The sequence below is a fragment of the Solanum dulcamara genome, chromosome 11 (genome assembly GCF_947179165.1).
Source record: "Solanum dulcamara chromosome 11, daSolDulc1.2, whole genome shotgun sequence".
NCBI classification, from domain to species: Eukaryota; Viridiplantae; Streptophyta; class Magnoliopsida; order Solanales; family Solanaceae; genus Solanum; species Solanum dulcamara.
Genome location: NC_077247.1, coordinates 62,309,252 through 62,323,400, shown reverse-complemented (window position 1 = coordinate 62,323,400; position 14,149 = coordinate 62,309,252). Strand labels below are relative to the sequence as shown.

The window sequence follows — 14,149 nt, the reverse complement described above, 5'->3', positions numbered from 1 at the left end:
GATAGTTCTTTACGAGAAACACTTTGAAACATTGGGGTAACACAAATTGTTGATCTAATAATGAAAAAAGATTAATTTTTAAAAAATTATTAGCCAAACATAAATTGTTGCTCTCCAAATTTTTTTTAAAACGTACAATTAATGAAAAAATAAAACTTGGCTATACATTTAGTTATAGTAAAAACTTTTATTAATTTGATTTGGTGATAAAAAAAAACTATAAAAGCAAAACAGATAAATAAAAATAAGTTTGCATTAGGAAAAGTGGTAAGATTATAATTCATTATTTAGCTCAAATCAATAATATTTATCTTTATCCAAATAAATATTGGACGGTTTACGATCAACTTATTTATTGAGTTGACATGTCCAACGTCGGCCATTCATTAATCATTAAAAGAATTGCTTTACAAGTATTTTTACTTTCTTATGAATGCGACAGCATTTGGAGAATTTTATTTTATGATCAAGTGGTCTGAAGAAATGTTCTTGCAAACCCAATACTTATTTGAATATTTTCTTGTGTTGTTTCTTTATCAAATCTCGTGTGTCCCTTCAATTTTTTTCCTTTTTGAGAAAAGACACTTTCCAACTACGTTAAAAAATTCTTAAAATCTTTCTGTTTAAAAAGGAAAAAGTTAAAACTTTGACCAATCTAAATTTTGGTCAGAAAATGAGAAACCATGCATTTGAAGTTATAAGAATAACCAACATTGGTATGTGGCAGGATGGTCATGCCCAAAAATAGTTCTTTGCAACGTGCGAATTTGATACCCCGATGGAAAACCCAACCCGTTTACCATTTCCAGGTAATTAACTTGGAAAAAACTATATATCTTTCATAAGGGTTATTGTCATATACTGGTCAAATTGAAGACATAAAGCAAATTGGGAAATACTATAAGATAATGTTTTTTGAATAAGCGTGGGTGCACGAACACTTCACTGCTACCTCTATAAATTATGGTGAAACTACAACTCCATACTCCCATTATTAGCTACTCAGTTTTCCTCTACGTTATTTATTTATTTATTGTCCCTTTAGAAGATCATACCGTAGCATACTGTCTAAGAATTTGTAGCAAAAACTAAATAAGTTACGAAGTTGAAAATGTCAGACGATTCGGGGCTTCGTGATCAACTACTGGAGAAGAATGAAATCTCCGATAGTTACAATCAAGTTGATCAACAGAGTGATTCAACGACAGTGGTGGAGGAACAGAACAATGAAATCTCCGATAACCCTGACAATTCAGACAACGGTTCTCTGCAAACCAAAGACTCCAAGTATGTGTATTATAATTCCCTGTTCTTTAAACTAGAACCATAACTAATTAATCGAAAGTCTGATCGACCAACCCTTAAACTTGTCAGTGAACTTCATTTAGACATTTGCACTATAGTATATTCCAATTGATCAGGTGTTTAATTGCTCTAATAGAAACATTTTATCATATGTTTAGGTGTTCAATTAAAATTGTTTGTAGTTCAAATGTCTAAATAAAATTTACTGATAACTTGAAGGGACTATCGATGTATTTAGCCTAATTGAAATTATGAGTACTGAATGTATGTATGTATAGATCCAACTGATAATATTTCTATTTCTTCTGTTAATGGCAGAGGTAGTAGCCCTGTTGACACGGGAACCGCATGGGTTTACAGAGATGAAAATGGAAAACAGTTTTTCGAAAAGCAATTAAGCGAAGACGACATTACTGGAGATCACTTAGAGATTCCCAGGAGATTGGCGCATTATATACAGAGTTTGAAATTACAACGGCGCGTTGATGCTGGAGAAAAAACACGAAAAGTCAATTTGGTATGCGATAATAGAGACAATGAATGTTATTATTTCACTGGACAATGGAAGGATTTCGTTAAGGAAAATCAATTGAAAGCTAATAAGGATTTGGTACTACTTGAGATTTCTCAGCAATTCGGCCTTCGAATCGGATACACTTGTGACCAAAAAGCTATTGACATGAATAACCGTGTACTCCTCAGGCGTTTGTCTAGAGCTGATGTAAAAGGCCTATACGTAAAAAAGTTGTGTGAACGATATTCGTATAGTCGTGGTGGTACAGGATTAATAGAGATAGAACCAGTTGTTGAGATGAAATTATGTTCGCAAATTGTGTACAGATATGGTGGCCGTACTAAAGGTGTAATGTTCATACAGCTACCGAAGAAAGACGTTGAAGAGAATTTGGGCCGTGACCTTCCTCTTCCTGCAGCAGGCGGAGAAATTGCTCTGCCTTTATTTGATCCAGTGGGGAACAATTTGGTCGAAATGAAATTATTGCATACTGAGATGGGTGATCAATACCATCTTGGAGGGGCATGGGAAGTGTATGCTGCAAAACATGGCTTATTAATTTCTGATACAATTTTTCTTGACAAGGTAACCGTGCAAACGGGAAATGATCATGATAAGCTGAATACTGCACAATTTTCGTGTCACTATGAAATCACTTATCAGAGACGAAGACGAGGAGGCACTAAAGATCAGAGCGGACCAGCAGGGCCTGCTAATTCTGTTGAAGATGTAGCTCGTGTTCGTGAATTAAGTGATTCATCTGAATATGTAGGTGATTCATCGTGGCTCCAATATTGCACTCCATAATTTCAGTTATGGGCCAGCTTTTACCTCATGAGACCCGATCAAGTGCCCATTCCAGATTATATATCTTGTTTTTTCTTCTCAAATTTCAATGCCCTTTTCTCTCTCAAGTCTTCCTGTCGTGAACTCCATTTCAGTATTGATTTATTGATCTTTAATTCTTGGAAGCAGATTTAAAGAAGAAATTAAAATATGCTAAAGTACTTTTTTCGATTCTATGATATATACTTAGTTCTGCACGCTTATAAGTTGAAATTTATCAGGTTCAACAATAGTGCATTGCCAAACATAGTTCATAAAACTCTCAACACATTCTGTTAGCGATACTTAGCAATCTTATGGTATGTTCTGAGGTGATGCAATCATGGTTAAAACTATGACTTCCCATTTTATATAATGGTGTTTAATTGAACATACAATTAAAAGGTAAGACCTTTTTGCACACAATCCGTACGGAAAATTAAGGTACTGTACATATCCTTTGAATGTGTAGACTTAAACTAATTAAACCATGTAAGAACCGATATGATTCAGGGTAAGATGAAAAAGTTCAAAATTAAGGAGTTCTCATAGAAACGTCACACTTTTTTAACTTGCTAAAAAGGAAACAATGTCCTATAAATTGAAACACGTATCAATATAATCTAGAGAAAATAAAAAATAAACAATTTCAACGAAGTATGTCTATTCAGAAGAAAAACAATGTACAATTAACAACTACTAAATTAAACTAGTGCGAGAAAACATCAACAAATTGTTTAAATTAAAGATGTAGCTAAGCTAGTAGACAAGTGCAACGAAAAGAAAGAAGAGAAGGTGAAGAGCGCAAAGTTGTTGAAAGATTGGCAATGAGAATGCTGCATCAGAAGTAGCTTCATCATTGATCACATCCTGGACCATAACCCTTACGATCATTCGTTGTCCTCGCTCACAATGTCCCGCTGCTCCACTCATGAAATAGAAATAGCCAGAATGCTCCAACGTGAACATCGTGTTCCCAGTGTTGGAAAAGAAATGGGGCTGCGTTGAGTTGCATTTCTTGTACTCTTTATCCGTCACCTCCATCACTGAATCCTTCTTGTACTTGAAACCTAAATCCATAGCCAAATTACAATACTTTAATTAATGCCACTTCATGCAATATCGTACATTTAATTTGTGCAAGTAACAAGTTAAAGTGCTTACGGATAGTGTCGCCGATTTTGAACCTCATAGCGGAAGCCCAGTTGTTGTAAAAAATGGTGTCATTGTCGGGAGGAACTGTCCAACCAGTAGTGTCACCAACTTGGAATTCCATGGATGAGGCACTCACAAATTGAAGAGAAGACGCAATACTCAAAATTAATATTGAGATGAACACGTTACCAAAACATGTCAGAGCCATGATATCACACGAGTCCGGCAATTAATTTAAGAGGCAAATTTTGGGAAGCTGCTACAGATAATGAGGAAACGAACTTAGAAGGAACAGTTTAATTTTGTGTTTAGTGTGATAGGGGATCGAGCAGTTAGTTCAATTAGTTTTAATATACAAGAATACGTGCACATAACAATTAACGTGGGTGGGGGACGTGTGGGAGGAAAATATGGAAACTTGAAGGTGGTGGACTTATTTTTTACAATTATGGGTTTTTCTAAAAAAACACATATGTCAATAAACTTTAATGAAAAAATTAACTAAATACAATAACAACAACAACCCAGTGAACCCTGAAAAAATTAATTAAATATGTAAAATATTTCTGATTGAGTGATTTTGAGGTTATAATAAAAATTGAGTGACTTTGTAAGAGAAAAATATTTATTTTAGCAGTGGCTTTAAAGTTATAAACAAAAGTTTAGTGACTTTCTGAGAAAAAAAATCTTTAATTGAGTGACAATCTATATTTGTAATATTAACTCTCAAAATAACTTAAACAGTTATCCACTATACATCTCTTGTGTTTTGCAATTGCTCCTCAAGTGTAACTATGTTCAAACATATTGAGGTGGCAAATTAAAATCAACTCATTTATTAGTAATTAACTTGCTCAATTTAAATGAATTGAATTATAATTCATTTGTAGACTTGACCTAACAAATATTGTATCGTATCAAACAAATTAATCAAACAATGTAACTCAACTGATTGAAATATAACTTAAACTCAAACATGAAAAAACAATTTTTGAGATTGAAAATGATGTAAATTTAAAAGAATTTAAGCTAATAATTTAAGAAAAATATATTAGTTTTATAACTTTCTTTTTCAAAAAATTAAAATAAAAGGATTAAAGGAAGGGATACATTTGGTCATGACGGATGAGTTGGGTTATAACAACTTAATTGACCTATCTTGTCTCAATTAATTTTGACTCACTTAAACTTTTTAGATCGATTGAATCACAAGATATTTATTAATATGACCTAATTTACCTATTTGTCACCTCTGTATTCTCAATTTTCCAAGAGAAGTCTATTTTTGAATACATCCACAAAACTGTATAACAATGGTATACTATTTGTATTGTGTATGATTAATGAGTCATACAGTTAAAAAAAACAAAAAACTAGAATAAGTGTAAAGGTAAATAATGAATCGAGAGAACACAAAAATTGAACAAAAGGTGTAAGGAAAAAGTATAATTAGCACTAAACAAAAATAAAAGTGGCTTATAATAAAATATATTTACATAAATAGTCAATTGAATTCATTATTTAATTCAGAACTAAGAGACATTTTTCATTGATAAGCTCCAAATTAGCTGTAAGTGTCTAAAATACGCTTTCTTTGCACGAGAAAAGAAAAGACTGGAATGAAAAATAAGAAATTATATTTGGGGAGGATATGTAGATAACCAAACTAGTAATTTAAAATTATTGGGTTCTATTTGTAAATTCCAGAAGTTATCTCTCAAGCCGTCCAAAACTTTGATGATTGTATATTAAATCACATCAATACACATTTATTATATTCTTTATGTTTCCAATTTATGTGAACGAGATTCAAATTTTTAGAAATTAAATTCATATATTTGAAATTTATGTAAAAAATATATTATAAATCGCAATAATTAATAATTTAAAATATTTAAAAGGTCACATCAATAAAAAAGAAAAACTTGATAAATGCGTCATATAAATTGAGACGAAGAGAATAGTTATATATTACATATCCGCTAATTATATTTATTTAAACTATTAAATATGCAACTATTTATATTAATTTTTTAAAAATATTTCTAAGAGTGTGGCCTAGTGATAAATAAAGTGATTGAGAGTCCTGAGATATCAGATAGTATTTCGTATAATTAATTGAAATATGCGAAAATTAATCACTATCACTAAATAAACATTATAAATTGAGGGAGTTAGATGTAGTATTCCATGACGGATCACCTAAGTCGATAGCACACTAAATTTTGTTCATCTAACTTCAACTAACTTACTATTGAACTTTCCATAATGTAAATCTCTGCATTGACCTTAGAAAAAAAAATTGCCATTTAGACACCCTATTAAATGGCCAACCGCGGCTGCCTAACCATAGCCCATTCTCCCAGCTGTGCCGAATGCTCATCCATGTGCATTAATAGATTGCGTTATTAACGCTCAAAGATTCAATCTTTAGATCTATACATATATTACTTTATTTTTTATCTTTTTAAATATAATTAATTTTTTTTCTTATTTTCTAGCAAAACTACTGTTTCTGCTCCACTCAAACATGGAGTCTTGCATCTACCATCAGCTCAAATCTCAGCCTTTATGGCTTCTTTTTCTACTTTCTTTAGGTTGTTTGAAACTCTTGTGTTTTACACTCATCTTTCTCAAATGGGTCTATGTCAATTTCCTCAGACCTGCTAAGAATCTTAAGAAATATGGGTCGTGGGCACTTGTTACTGGACCTACAGATGGTATTGGAAAGGGGTTTGCTTTTCAATTAGCTCGAAAAGGGCTTAATTTAGTTCTTGTGGGTCGTAACCCTGATAAACTCAAGGACGTTTCTGAATCGATTAAGGCCAAATATGGACAGACCCAGATCAAAACAGTGGTCGTTGATTTCTCCGGTGATTTGGATGAAGGGGTTAAGAAGATTAAGGAGACAATTGAAGGATTAGATGTTGGGGTTTTGATTAACAATGTTGGGGTTTCGTATCCTCATGCTAGATTTTTCCATGAGGTGGATGATAAGCTGTTGGCTGATTTGATAAAAGTTAATGTGGAAGGAACTACAAAGGTTACTCAAGCTGTTTTGCCTGGTATGATTCAGAGGAAAAGAGGAGCGATTGTTAATATTGGTTCTGGTTCGGCCATTGTTATCCCATCTGATCCCCTGTATGCTGTTTATGCCGCTACTAAAGCGTAAGTTCACACTCTCTTTAGCTGCTTTCCCCCCTCTAATTTATACTAAGGAATTTAGTCTATTGTTAGTTTTGAGGTCCTTTTGGATTGAATGATTGCACCTTAAGTTTAAACTTATTAGGAAAAAAATGTAATAAAGTTATACATAAGTTGATAGACTTTGAAGCCAACTAGAAATTTGTAGAAAATCTTAAATGTAAACTATATGCTGATATTCATAAAGTATGTGCATATGGATGGATTTCCAAACACTAAATTTGAGTGGAGATCTGATTGCTAATCGAGACGTCCTCATCTCAGAGATTTACTATATCATTGGATGACATGAGAATATTGATGTCCTCTATTTTTAAAATGAGGTCAACTTGTTCCCGGGGTGAAGATTCATGAATTTCTGTAAAAACTGAATTGTTTCTGGACACGGGCAATTGGGGTTTGAGGTACTCCCACAAGGCAATGACATCCGAAAATCCTACAGTGACTGTGCCCCTTAATTGTTGCTCCTCTACACACTCTATTTCTTTATGAGCCAGCATGACCCACCAGTTCCCACTGCTGGCCTTCATCTCCCCACAAACTAATAATGTAGTGTATTAATAAGAAATTGGAAGCCAGGGCATTGCTGAAATTTGAAGGACGACAAACCTAAGAAATTGGAAAATAATTCTTCATTAAGAAATGGTTTGACAAGCAGTCTATAGACTCTACAAAGTTGCGGCCATGCAATGCAGGAGGAAGATTATCCCAATGAAAGATAACTTTAGCTGATTGAGTGGCCGAATGTAATATAAAGAAAATAATGATACTGAAAATGAAAGGGGGTGGGGAGATTGTTTTCCGGTAGTTGGTACTGAACAAAGCTTGATATATCATCAGGTGAAATTCATTCTGACCTTTAAGCTAATTTGAGGCACTGATGATAGTTTTGCATTACCACTGGTTCCTTGTTTTAAATAATGACAATGTTTTAGACTTCTAGTAAGATTTATATGTTTAAGCATGAAACAATAGTTGTTCCCTAATATTCTTTGGTGTTGCATTGAACTTTTTGGATCTATTTTTCAGATACATTGATCAGTTCTCCAGATGCCTCTATGTAGAGTACAAGAAGAGTGGAATTGATGTGCAATGCCAGGTATATGTTATGCCCTTGGTATTACTGGCTTTTAATTCAGTTCTCTAGATGCCTCATCTGATGATCATTTGGATTTACGGGCTTTTGATCTCAGTTTCTTGTCAATTTTGAAAGTTGTAATCATAATCTTTTTTATGCTGGCGTACAAGTCCCATCTGAAATTCCCTACTGTGTTATGTCCTATTGCCTTGTCTTTTGCTTCTTGATATATTTATTCTACAACACAGAAGTACGGAACACATTTTAGGAGCATACAAATAGTCTTGTAAAAAATCTTAAAATTGGCGCACTAATGGATGTTTGGCTGTAGAGTTCACTATGGCTAGTTATTCATTATGGACGAACGTGTGAGGCTAATATGGGAGAAGTGTAGGTTGGGGGGACATTGAATTTCTGAATACTTGTTATGCTGAAATATATAAATAAAAATTTTACTTTTTCAACTTGGCCTTCTATTATTAAGCATTTTGAGTGATTTTTTGTAGCGAATGAATTTGTCTGTTGGCATCTAGCTCAACTTCATGAACAAAATGCATTTAATAAGATCTTGTTAAAGTTAGAGGACATCCTGACATCCTTGGTTACATTATTTTTAAAATTTTCCACTGATACAACATTATTTGTGGTTTTCCAAATATAGGTGCCGCTGTATGTGGCAACAAAAATGGCGTCAATCAAAAGATCTTCATTTTTTGTTCCCTCGACTGATGGTTATGCTCGGGCTGCACTGCGATGGATTGGTCATGAGCCAAGGTGCACACCTTACTGGCCCCATTCTCTTCTATGGGGTTTGCTATATTCATTGCCAGAATCGATGGTTGATGCTTGGCGTCTTAAGTTCTGCATTGGAATCCGAAGGAGAGGGCAGCTGAAGGACTCCAGGAAGAATGAATAGAAAGCATCTCCTTTACCTCATTCCATATCTTAAGTCTGATTTGTAGACATCTTCTTTCTGTTTCTATTTCCAATTGGGTATTGCTAGTTATGGTAATGCAACAAGAAACTTGATTTCGTTCTACTCATTAAACAAGTCCCAGTGTTCTTGTTGCATTTTTTAGTTGTAGGCTGATTGAATCAAGAGCAGTCTAAAAGAAATTCAAACTCTCAATTCCACACTATGTCTAGCCAAAAGAATCATTTCCATAGCAAGTGAGTCAGAAGATACTGTTTGTATTTATTCGTTGAGTTTGATGTTGCAGAATGAATTTTCAGTATGGTGTTTATTTCTATGAACCAATGAAGTACCCTTGCATGCTCTGGGTTTGCTAATTTGAATCTTACCATTACAAGATCAAAATATAACTCCTGTGATTTGAGTGAGGTTTTCTGTAAGTACTGTTTTGAAAACATTGGCTAAATTATTACAATGGTACATTCTCAGCCTTGTTCTCCCTTTAAAGAGAGGAAAAAAGAAAGTTTTATCTAAGTTGCAACAACATATTTAATCAACTGATGCACAAATCCATAAACTTTGTCCAATTAAAATACAATTCATTTCCAGCAAGAAGAACTAATTATAGCTGTCAAAATAGTTTTCAATCGAAACCTGTTAACTGAAAGTGCAGACAGATTAAGCAAAGCATGCTAGTTTCTACCTATAAAGAGAAGCAAACGAAGAAGACAGAAATTAAATTCTTAAGGCCAATTTTACAACACATGCTCATTCTAAAGCATCAGCAGAGAAGATATCATCGTACTAGGATTTTCATGCAGATCCAATGTTATACATATTATCATTGAATTTCAACATCTCTATCAGAATCTACCAGTTGAGCCTCTTGATCATTCTTGCCATTTCTGGTCTTGAAAGATTTCTCGCTAAACATACGAACAAACATGCTTTTTGACCTGGGAGTTCTCTGAGGTCCTGCATCTTCTGATTTTCTACTATCACCATTCTTCTTGGCCAGTTCTTCTAAGATAATCTTGATGCTACTCTCAAAGCGGCGCTTGAATGTTGGATATCTTGATATAGATTTGGTGATGCCTCGTAGTCTTAATGACAAAATCAGGAGAGTTAATACAAAAATCAGAATGCCATAAGTGGTAAAAAATAAAGTATCTATTTTTCTCGGGAAAAAAAGGTTTATCACCTTCGAGCTAACGCCTCAAATTCAGCTCGCTTCAGTTCAGATTCAGGTGGTGATCCAATATTTGAATTCCTCAACCTCTCAGGATCACCACTAAACAAAACCAAGTTGCCAAGGTACTCCTCCTCGCTGTCAGAAAGATTTCCGGCTTTGATCTGGTCTTTGATGATCAAGAGTGGATTGAAAAACCACTCAGAGAAGGTATCTCTGGGCCTGTTTGTGCTAGTTATTTCAGTGCTGCCATCTCCTGCATTAAAAGAAGGTTTACATGATCAGTCTCTTTCTATAATCCCAATTTTCTATTGAATTGTCAAACTTGCATATTTGACTTACTTAACAAAATACCAGCACTGTTGGCTTTTACAGACCGTATAAGGGTCTGAAGGATGCAATAGGCAGGTAAACCAATGCTAATGATTTGACCACTATCTTTATTAGACTTGGCATCTTCAATGTCTTTTTGTGTAATTAATCCTTTAGATACCATGATTTCGCCATGATATTGACAGCCCTTGAATAAGCCATCAAGAAGCTACAGTAGTAATATATGTTGAGCGCAAATTAGCACCAAAATTCTCAGCCAGGTATTGGCGAAGCATCACAAAAGCAAATTACTTAAAAAGTATACCTCCAGGGGCTTCAACTCGAGCAAGGGGGCATTGATGGAGTTTGTATCAGATGGTGGATTTTTGAAAGAATCAGGCCTTGAGAAAGAACCTGCACGAGAGCTGGTCCTTGATGCAGTCTTCTTTCTGTAGTGAGGCCTGTATGAATACCACAGATATATGGAAACTATCAAAATTATTTGAAATTAAATATAGTTTTGTCAATTATCACAGTTCTGGAGGTCTAAAGGTTGTAGTTATCAGAACCTAGGAAAGCAGGACCCTTCTGGCATGTCTAGCACATCATTGCTATATTCATCATATAGGGACAAGGAAGCAACGATATAGCAAAGCCCTGACCAAATAGAACACTCCTGAAGTAGAAGGCATTGGTAAAACTTTAGCAGTTCCGGAAATGTATAAAAAAAAAGAGGCAATTTTGAGGTCTTTGAAGTAAGGAGTTGGAGAAGAAAAGGAACAAAACCTGATATACAACTACTCCTGCATAAGCACCTAAAGGGATACTTGCTAACATTGATCCAATGAATGCACCAACAACAGCCATTGGCCAGAGTAAGATAGCAAGGCCAGCAAACGGCACACAGATTGACTCTAAAAAAGGCCCTTCTCGGCCTATACAATCATGAAACAAACGACGCCACCCCTTGAAAAGCATGTAAGGGAATTTGCAAACAGCAATTAATGTGATCATTGGTATGTCAACCACGAGTCCTAGTTCCACAGCTATTAGCGCCAAAGGAATATAAAGCACCCTGCAATAGATTGCATAGTAACTTCTGAGCAAAAAGAAAATCTCTCATGAAGAATTTATACCCAGCCTAACAACCAACATATGCTTGCAGATAAACAGCATAAGTTGAATTCATGAAAATCGAAGAACATTTTTGTTAAGGAAAACAGGAGGCTTTTTAAAATGTCCCAAGTGCAAAGACCTACAACATGCAACTTTAGACTAAAAGAATTATAGCAAAGTACTGAAAATTTCCAAAAACAAATGCAGCCGTGTTTCTGTTTGTCACAAGAAGGAGATTCTGACTTGCTGACAAGTAGAGTAATAACATATAGTATACCATTATTTCTGTTGACATAAGAATATGGAGATTTGACTACAAGTAGAATAACATCTTGACCTCATCCTGATTGACCTAAGATAGCTATAAACCCAGGAAGTTGATGTTTTTCATTTTGTAAGAATTAAGAGAAACTAAATAAGTGTTTTAAGGCTTCACGATTTTCTGAAAAATCGTTGACAGTATTATTAGCAGAATATGTGGTAGATGTAAAGATGCTATAAACAGTAAGTATATACTTCTTATCTTTCTTTTTGTATAGTTTGCCAATTTAGTAACAGGGATATATTTTTTGGGATGAACTAATACAAAAATAGGTCGAACATAAAGGGAAAGCTGGAGTTTTGAAAATGCCTCTGAAACAGAAGTTAAAATATATGAAATGTTGAGAACATCCACGAAGATAGGGGACATTAAGATTCTCCATTTATGTTTTCCTTTTAAGTTAACCATCATACGAGATATTCTCTCATCTGTTGTTCACATATGATAAGAAATGCCGTGCAAGCTTCGGTAGCTAAAATTACACCACCATACAAGATCCTCTCCCCTGTCATTCGCACATGATAGGAGTTGTCAAGAAAGCTTTGAGGTGTAGGCTTCAATTGACAGTGAAATAAAAGAAGAGCATGCAATTCTCAAACAACGGCAAGCTGCTTTGTTGTATATTTCCAGAACAAGATACAATTCACTAACTGAGTTGACATACTACCTAGCTATCTGAAACTCACTAATAATGAAAGATATAAGGTATAGAAATATAGAGAAAATTGCCCAACTTCAAATTGGATAAAGATGGGAAAAAGAACTTCGAGATAAACAATTCAACAAAACCTGATCTCATAGTATTTTCCATCAGGTGGTCCTTGAAGTCGCAAATCATCCATGATTGAGAAATAGGAATGGTATAAGACATCCTTCACATCCCTAACAATGGTAAAGCTTCCTTTCACTGCATCCCAAGTCCCATCCTACCATCACCAGTGAACCAATTCACAAACTCAAAAGGCAAAATGAGAGATAAGATATAAACAGTGTAGGAAATAGGAACCATCAATACATACATATATACTATGATAGAAGGCATTAGTCTTCTTTCCACCCACAGCTTGGAAAGTGGCAAACACTGGTGAAAGGAAGCCATAAGCTACCCCACCAACAACGCTACTTGCAATTCCAACAAACGGCCAGAAATATAAAATAACAAGAACACATATGCTTAGCAAAGATTTTAAAGCTGGACCTAGTTGCTTTGTGCTGCAATTCATCAAACAAGGTGGAAGTCACTAAAGAGTATCTTTAGACACATAAGGTTTACCATGATAAAGATAGCTTAAAAATGCACCTCCATAGACAGTAAAATGTATAGAACAGGTGCACTGGCCAAAGACCCAAAATAAGGGCAGAGTTTCCAACAGTGACTATAATGAAGATGAAAGGGCACAAAATGACACCTGCAAAGAGTAAGTGGCACAAACCTGTCAATTCTATTCATAATCAATGGATTAGCTTTGGAACAGTAAAACAACTTACCCAGTGTAATCCCACAAGTGGGATCTGGTCTTACCCCTACCTTGAGAGATAGAGAGTTTGTTTCCAATATACCCTCGGCTCAAATAAAAGCATTTTAAAGCAACGGAAATGAAGAAACCATGACAAAATACCATAGCATTCTTACAGAGGAACAGTAACTACAACAAAATAATAGCATAATTAAGTAACAGAGATGAATAACAAGAAAGTACCTGGGCTTTGGAACAGTACAACAAAATGAAAAATGTATGTTAATTGAGAAAAAGGAAAGAAGAGACAACAGTGAAATGTTAATAGGAGTGTAATTGAAGAAGAACCTTTCAAGACACCCAAAATAAGCAGGCCAATGAAGTAAGGTAAGAAACAAATGAAGTTCCACACAGAAGCCAGAAACCCCCTTGGGGGTTCCATTCTTATGCTTAGCTAAATCAAGAACCGCCCGATCTTTACACAATCACTAAAATGGTACAACCCCTTTTCACAAGCAATTAAACTTGGAAACTGCAACCAAAAATCTCAGATTTTGCTTCTCAAAACAACACTTCTTGACAAGAAGATCCAGTCTTTTTGGGGAAAAATTGAGTCTTTCAGTAATCAGGACGTAAAATGGAAAGAAAAAAGAAGATTGATATGGGTTTTGACTTGGATTTATGAAATTGGCTAACTGTCAAAGTTATTGGGAAAAGAGTAGTTACCAATAGCGTTTGGAGTTTATGGAAAAAGAAAAG

General features: G+C 34.6%; 4 protein-coding genes across 4 annotated transcripts; 2 read left to right on the top strand and 2 right to left on the bottom strand.

Annotated features, from left to right (window-relative positions):
• The first annotated feature begins 1,111 nt into the window (after positions 1–1,111).
• On the top strand, positions 1,112–2,652 carry LOC129872795 (uncharacterized). Its single transcript, XM_055947677.1, has 2 exons — positions 1,112–1,287; positions 1,624–2,652. The coding sequence occupies exons 1-2, from the start codon at positions 1,112–1,114 to the stop codon at positions 2,624–2,626; spliced, it is 1,179 nt and encodes a 392-aa protein (XP_055803652.1). The 3' UTR covers positions 2,627–2,652.
• Positions 2,653–3,284: 632 nt separating this feature from the next.
• LOC129874750 (mavicyanin-like) lies at positions 3,285–4,103 on the bottom strand. The gene is made up of 2 exons (XM_055950099.1): positions 3,809–4,103; positions 3,285–3,714 (listed from the first exon to the last, which is right to left on the bottom strand). The coding sequence occupies exons 1-2, from the start codon at positions 4,005–4,007 to the stop codon at positions 3,404–3,406; spliced, it is 510 nt and encodes a 169-aa protein (XP_055806074.1). The 5' UTR covers positions 4,008–4,103; the 3' UTR covers positions 3,285–3,403.
• A 1,913-nt stretch (positions 4,104–6,016) lies between these two features.
• On the top strand, positions 6,017–9,371 carry LOC129874099 (very-long-chain 3-oxoacyl-CoA reductase 1). The gene is made up of 3 exons (XM_055949326.1): positions 6,017–6,967; positions 8,033–8,102; positions 8,743–9,371. The coding sequence occupies exons 1-3, from the start codon at positions 6,330–6,332 to the stop codon at positions 8,995–8,997; spliced, it is 963 nt and encodes a 320-aa protein (XP_055805301.1). The 5' UTR covers positions 6,017–6,329; the 3' UTR covers positions 8,998–9,371.
• A 345-nt stretch (positions 9,372–9,716) lies between these two features.
• Positions 9,717–14,149, bottom strand: LOC129874098 (uncharacterized membrane protein At3g27390). The gene is made up of 10 exons (XM_055949324.1): positions 13,739–14,149; positions 13,234–13,342; positions 12,953–13,145; positions 12,723–12,859; positions 11,282–11,570; positions 11,065–11,171; positions 10,821–10,956; positions 10,526–10,724; positions 10,196–10,439; positions 9,717–10,097 (listed from the first exon to the last, which is right to left on the bottom strand). Exons 1-10 carry the CDS (start codon positions 13,830–13,832, stop codon positions 9,836–9,838), a joined length of 1,770 nt encoding a protein of 589 aa, XP_055805299.1. The 5' UTR covers positions 13,833–14,149; the 3' UTR covers positions 9,717–9,835.

Bases quoted from the DNA above. Each gene is read 5' to 3' on its own strand.
- LOC129872795 (XM_055947677.1), top strand. From the start codon at position 1,112: ATGTCAGACGATTCGGGGCTTCGTGATCAACTACTGGAGAAGAATGAA. The intron at 1,288-1,623 runs GTATGTGTATTA...TGTTAATGGCAG, and splicing joins CTGCAAACCAAAGACTCCAA to AGGTAGTAGCCCTGTTGACA.
- LOC129874750 (XM_055950099.1), bottom strand. From the start codon at position 4,007: ATGGCTCTGACATGTTTTGGTAACGTGTTCATCTCAATATTAATTTTG. The intron at 3,715-3,808 runs GTAAGCACTTTA...CTATGGATTTAG, and splicing joins CAAAATCGGCGACACTATCC to GTTTCAAGTACAAGAAGGAT.
- LOC129874099 (XM_055949326.1), top strand. From the start codon at position 6,330: ATGGAGTCTTGCATCTACCATCAGCTCAAATCTCAGCCTTTATGGCTT. The intron at 6,968-8,032 runs GTAAGTTCACAC...TCTATTTTTCAG, and splicing joins GTTTATGCCGCTACTAAAGC to ATACATTGATCAGTTCTCCA. The intron at 8,103-8,742 runs GTATATGTTATG...TTCCAAATATAG, and splicing joins GAATTGATGTGCAATGCCAG to GTGCCGCTGTATGTGGCAAC.
- LOC129874098 (XM_055949324.1), bottom strand. From the start codon at position 13,832: ATGGAACCCCCAAGGGGGTTTCTGGCTTCTGTGTGGAACTTCATTTGT. The intron at 13,146-13,233 runs GTGCATTTTTAA...GATGAATTGCAG, and splicing joins ACATTTTACTGTCTATGGAG to CACAAAGCAACTAGGTCCAG. The intron at 10,098-10,195 runs GTGATAAACCTT...TTTGTCATTAAG, and splicing joins TTTGAGGCGTTAGCTCGAAG to ACTACGAGGCATCACCAAAT.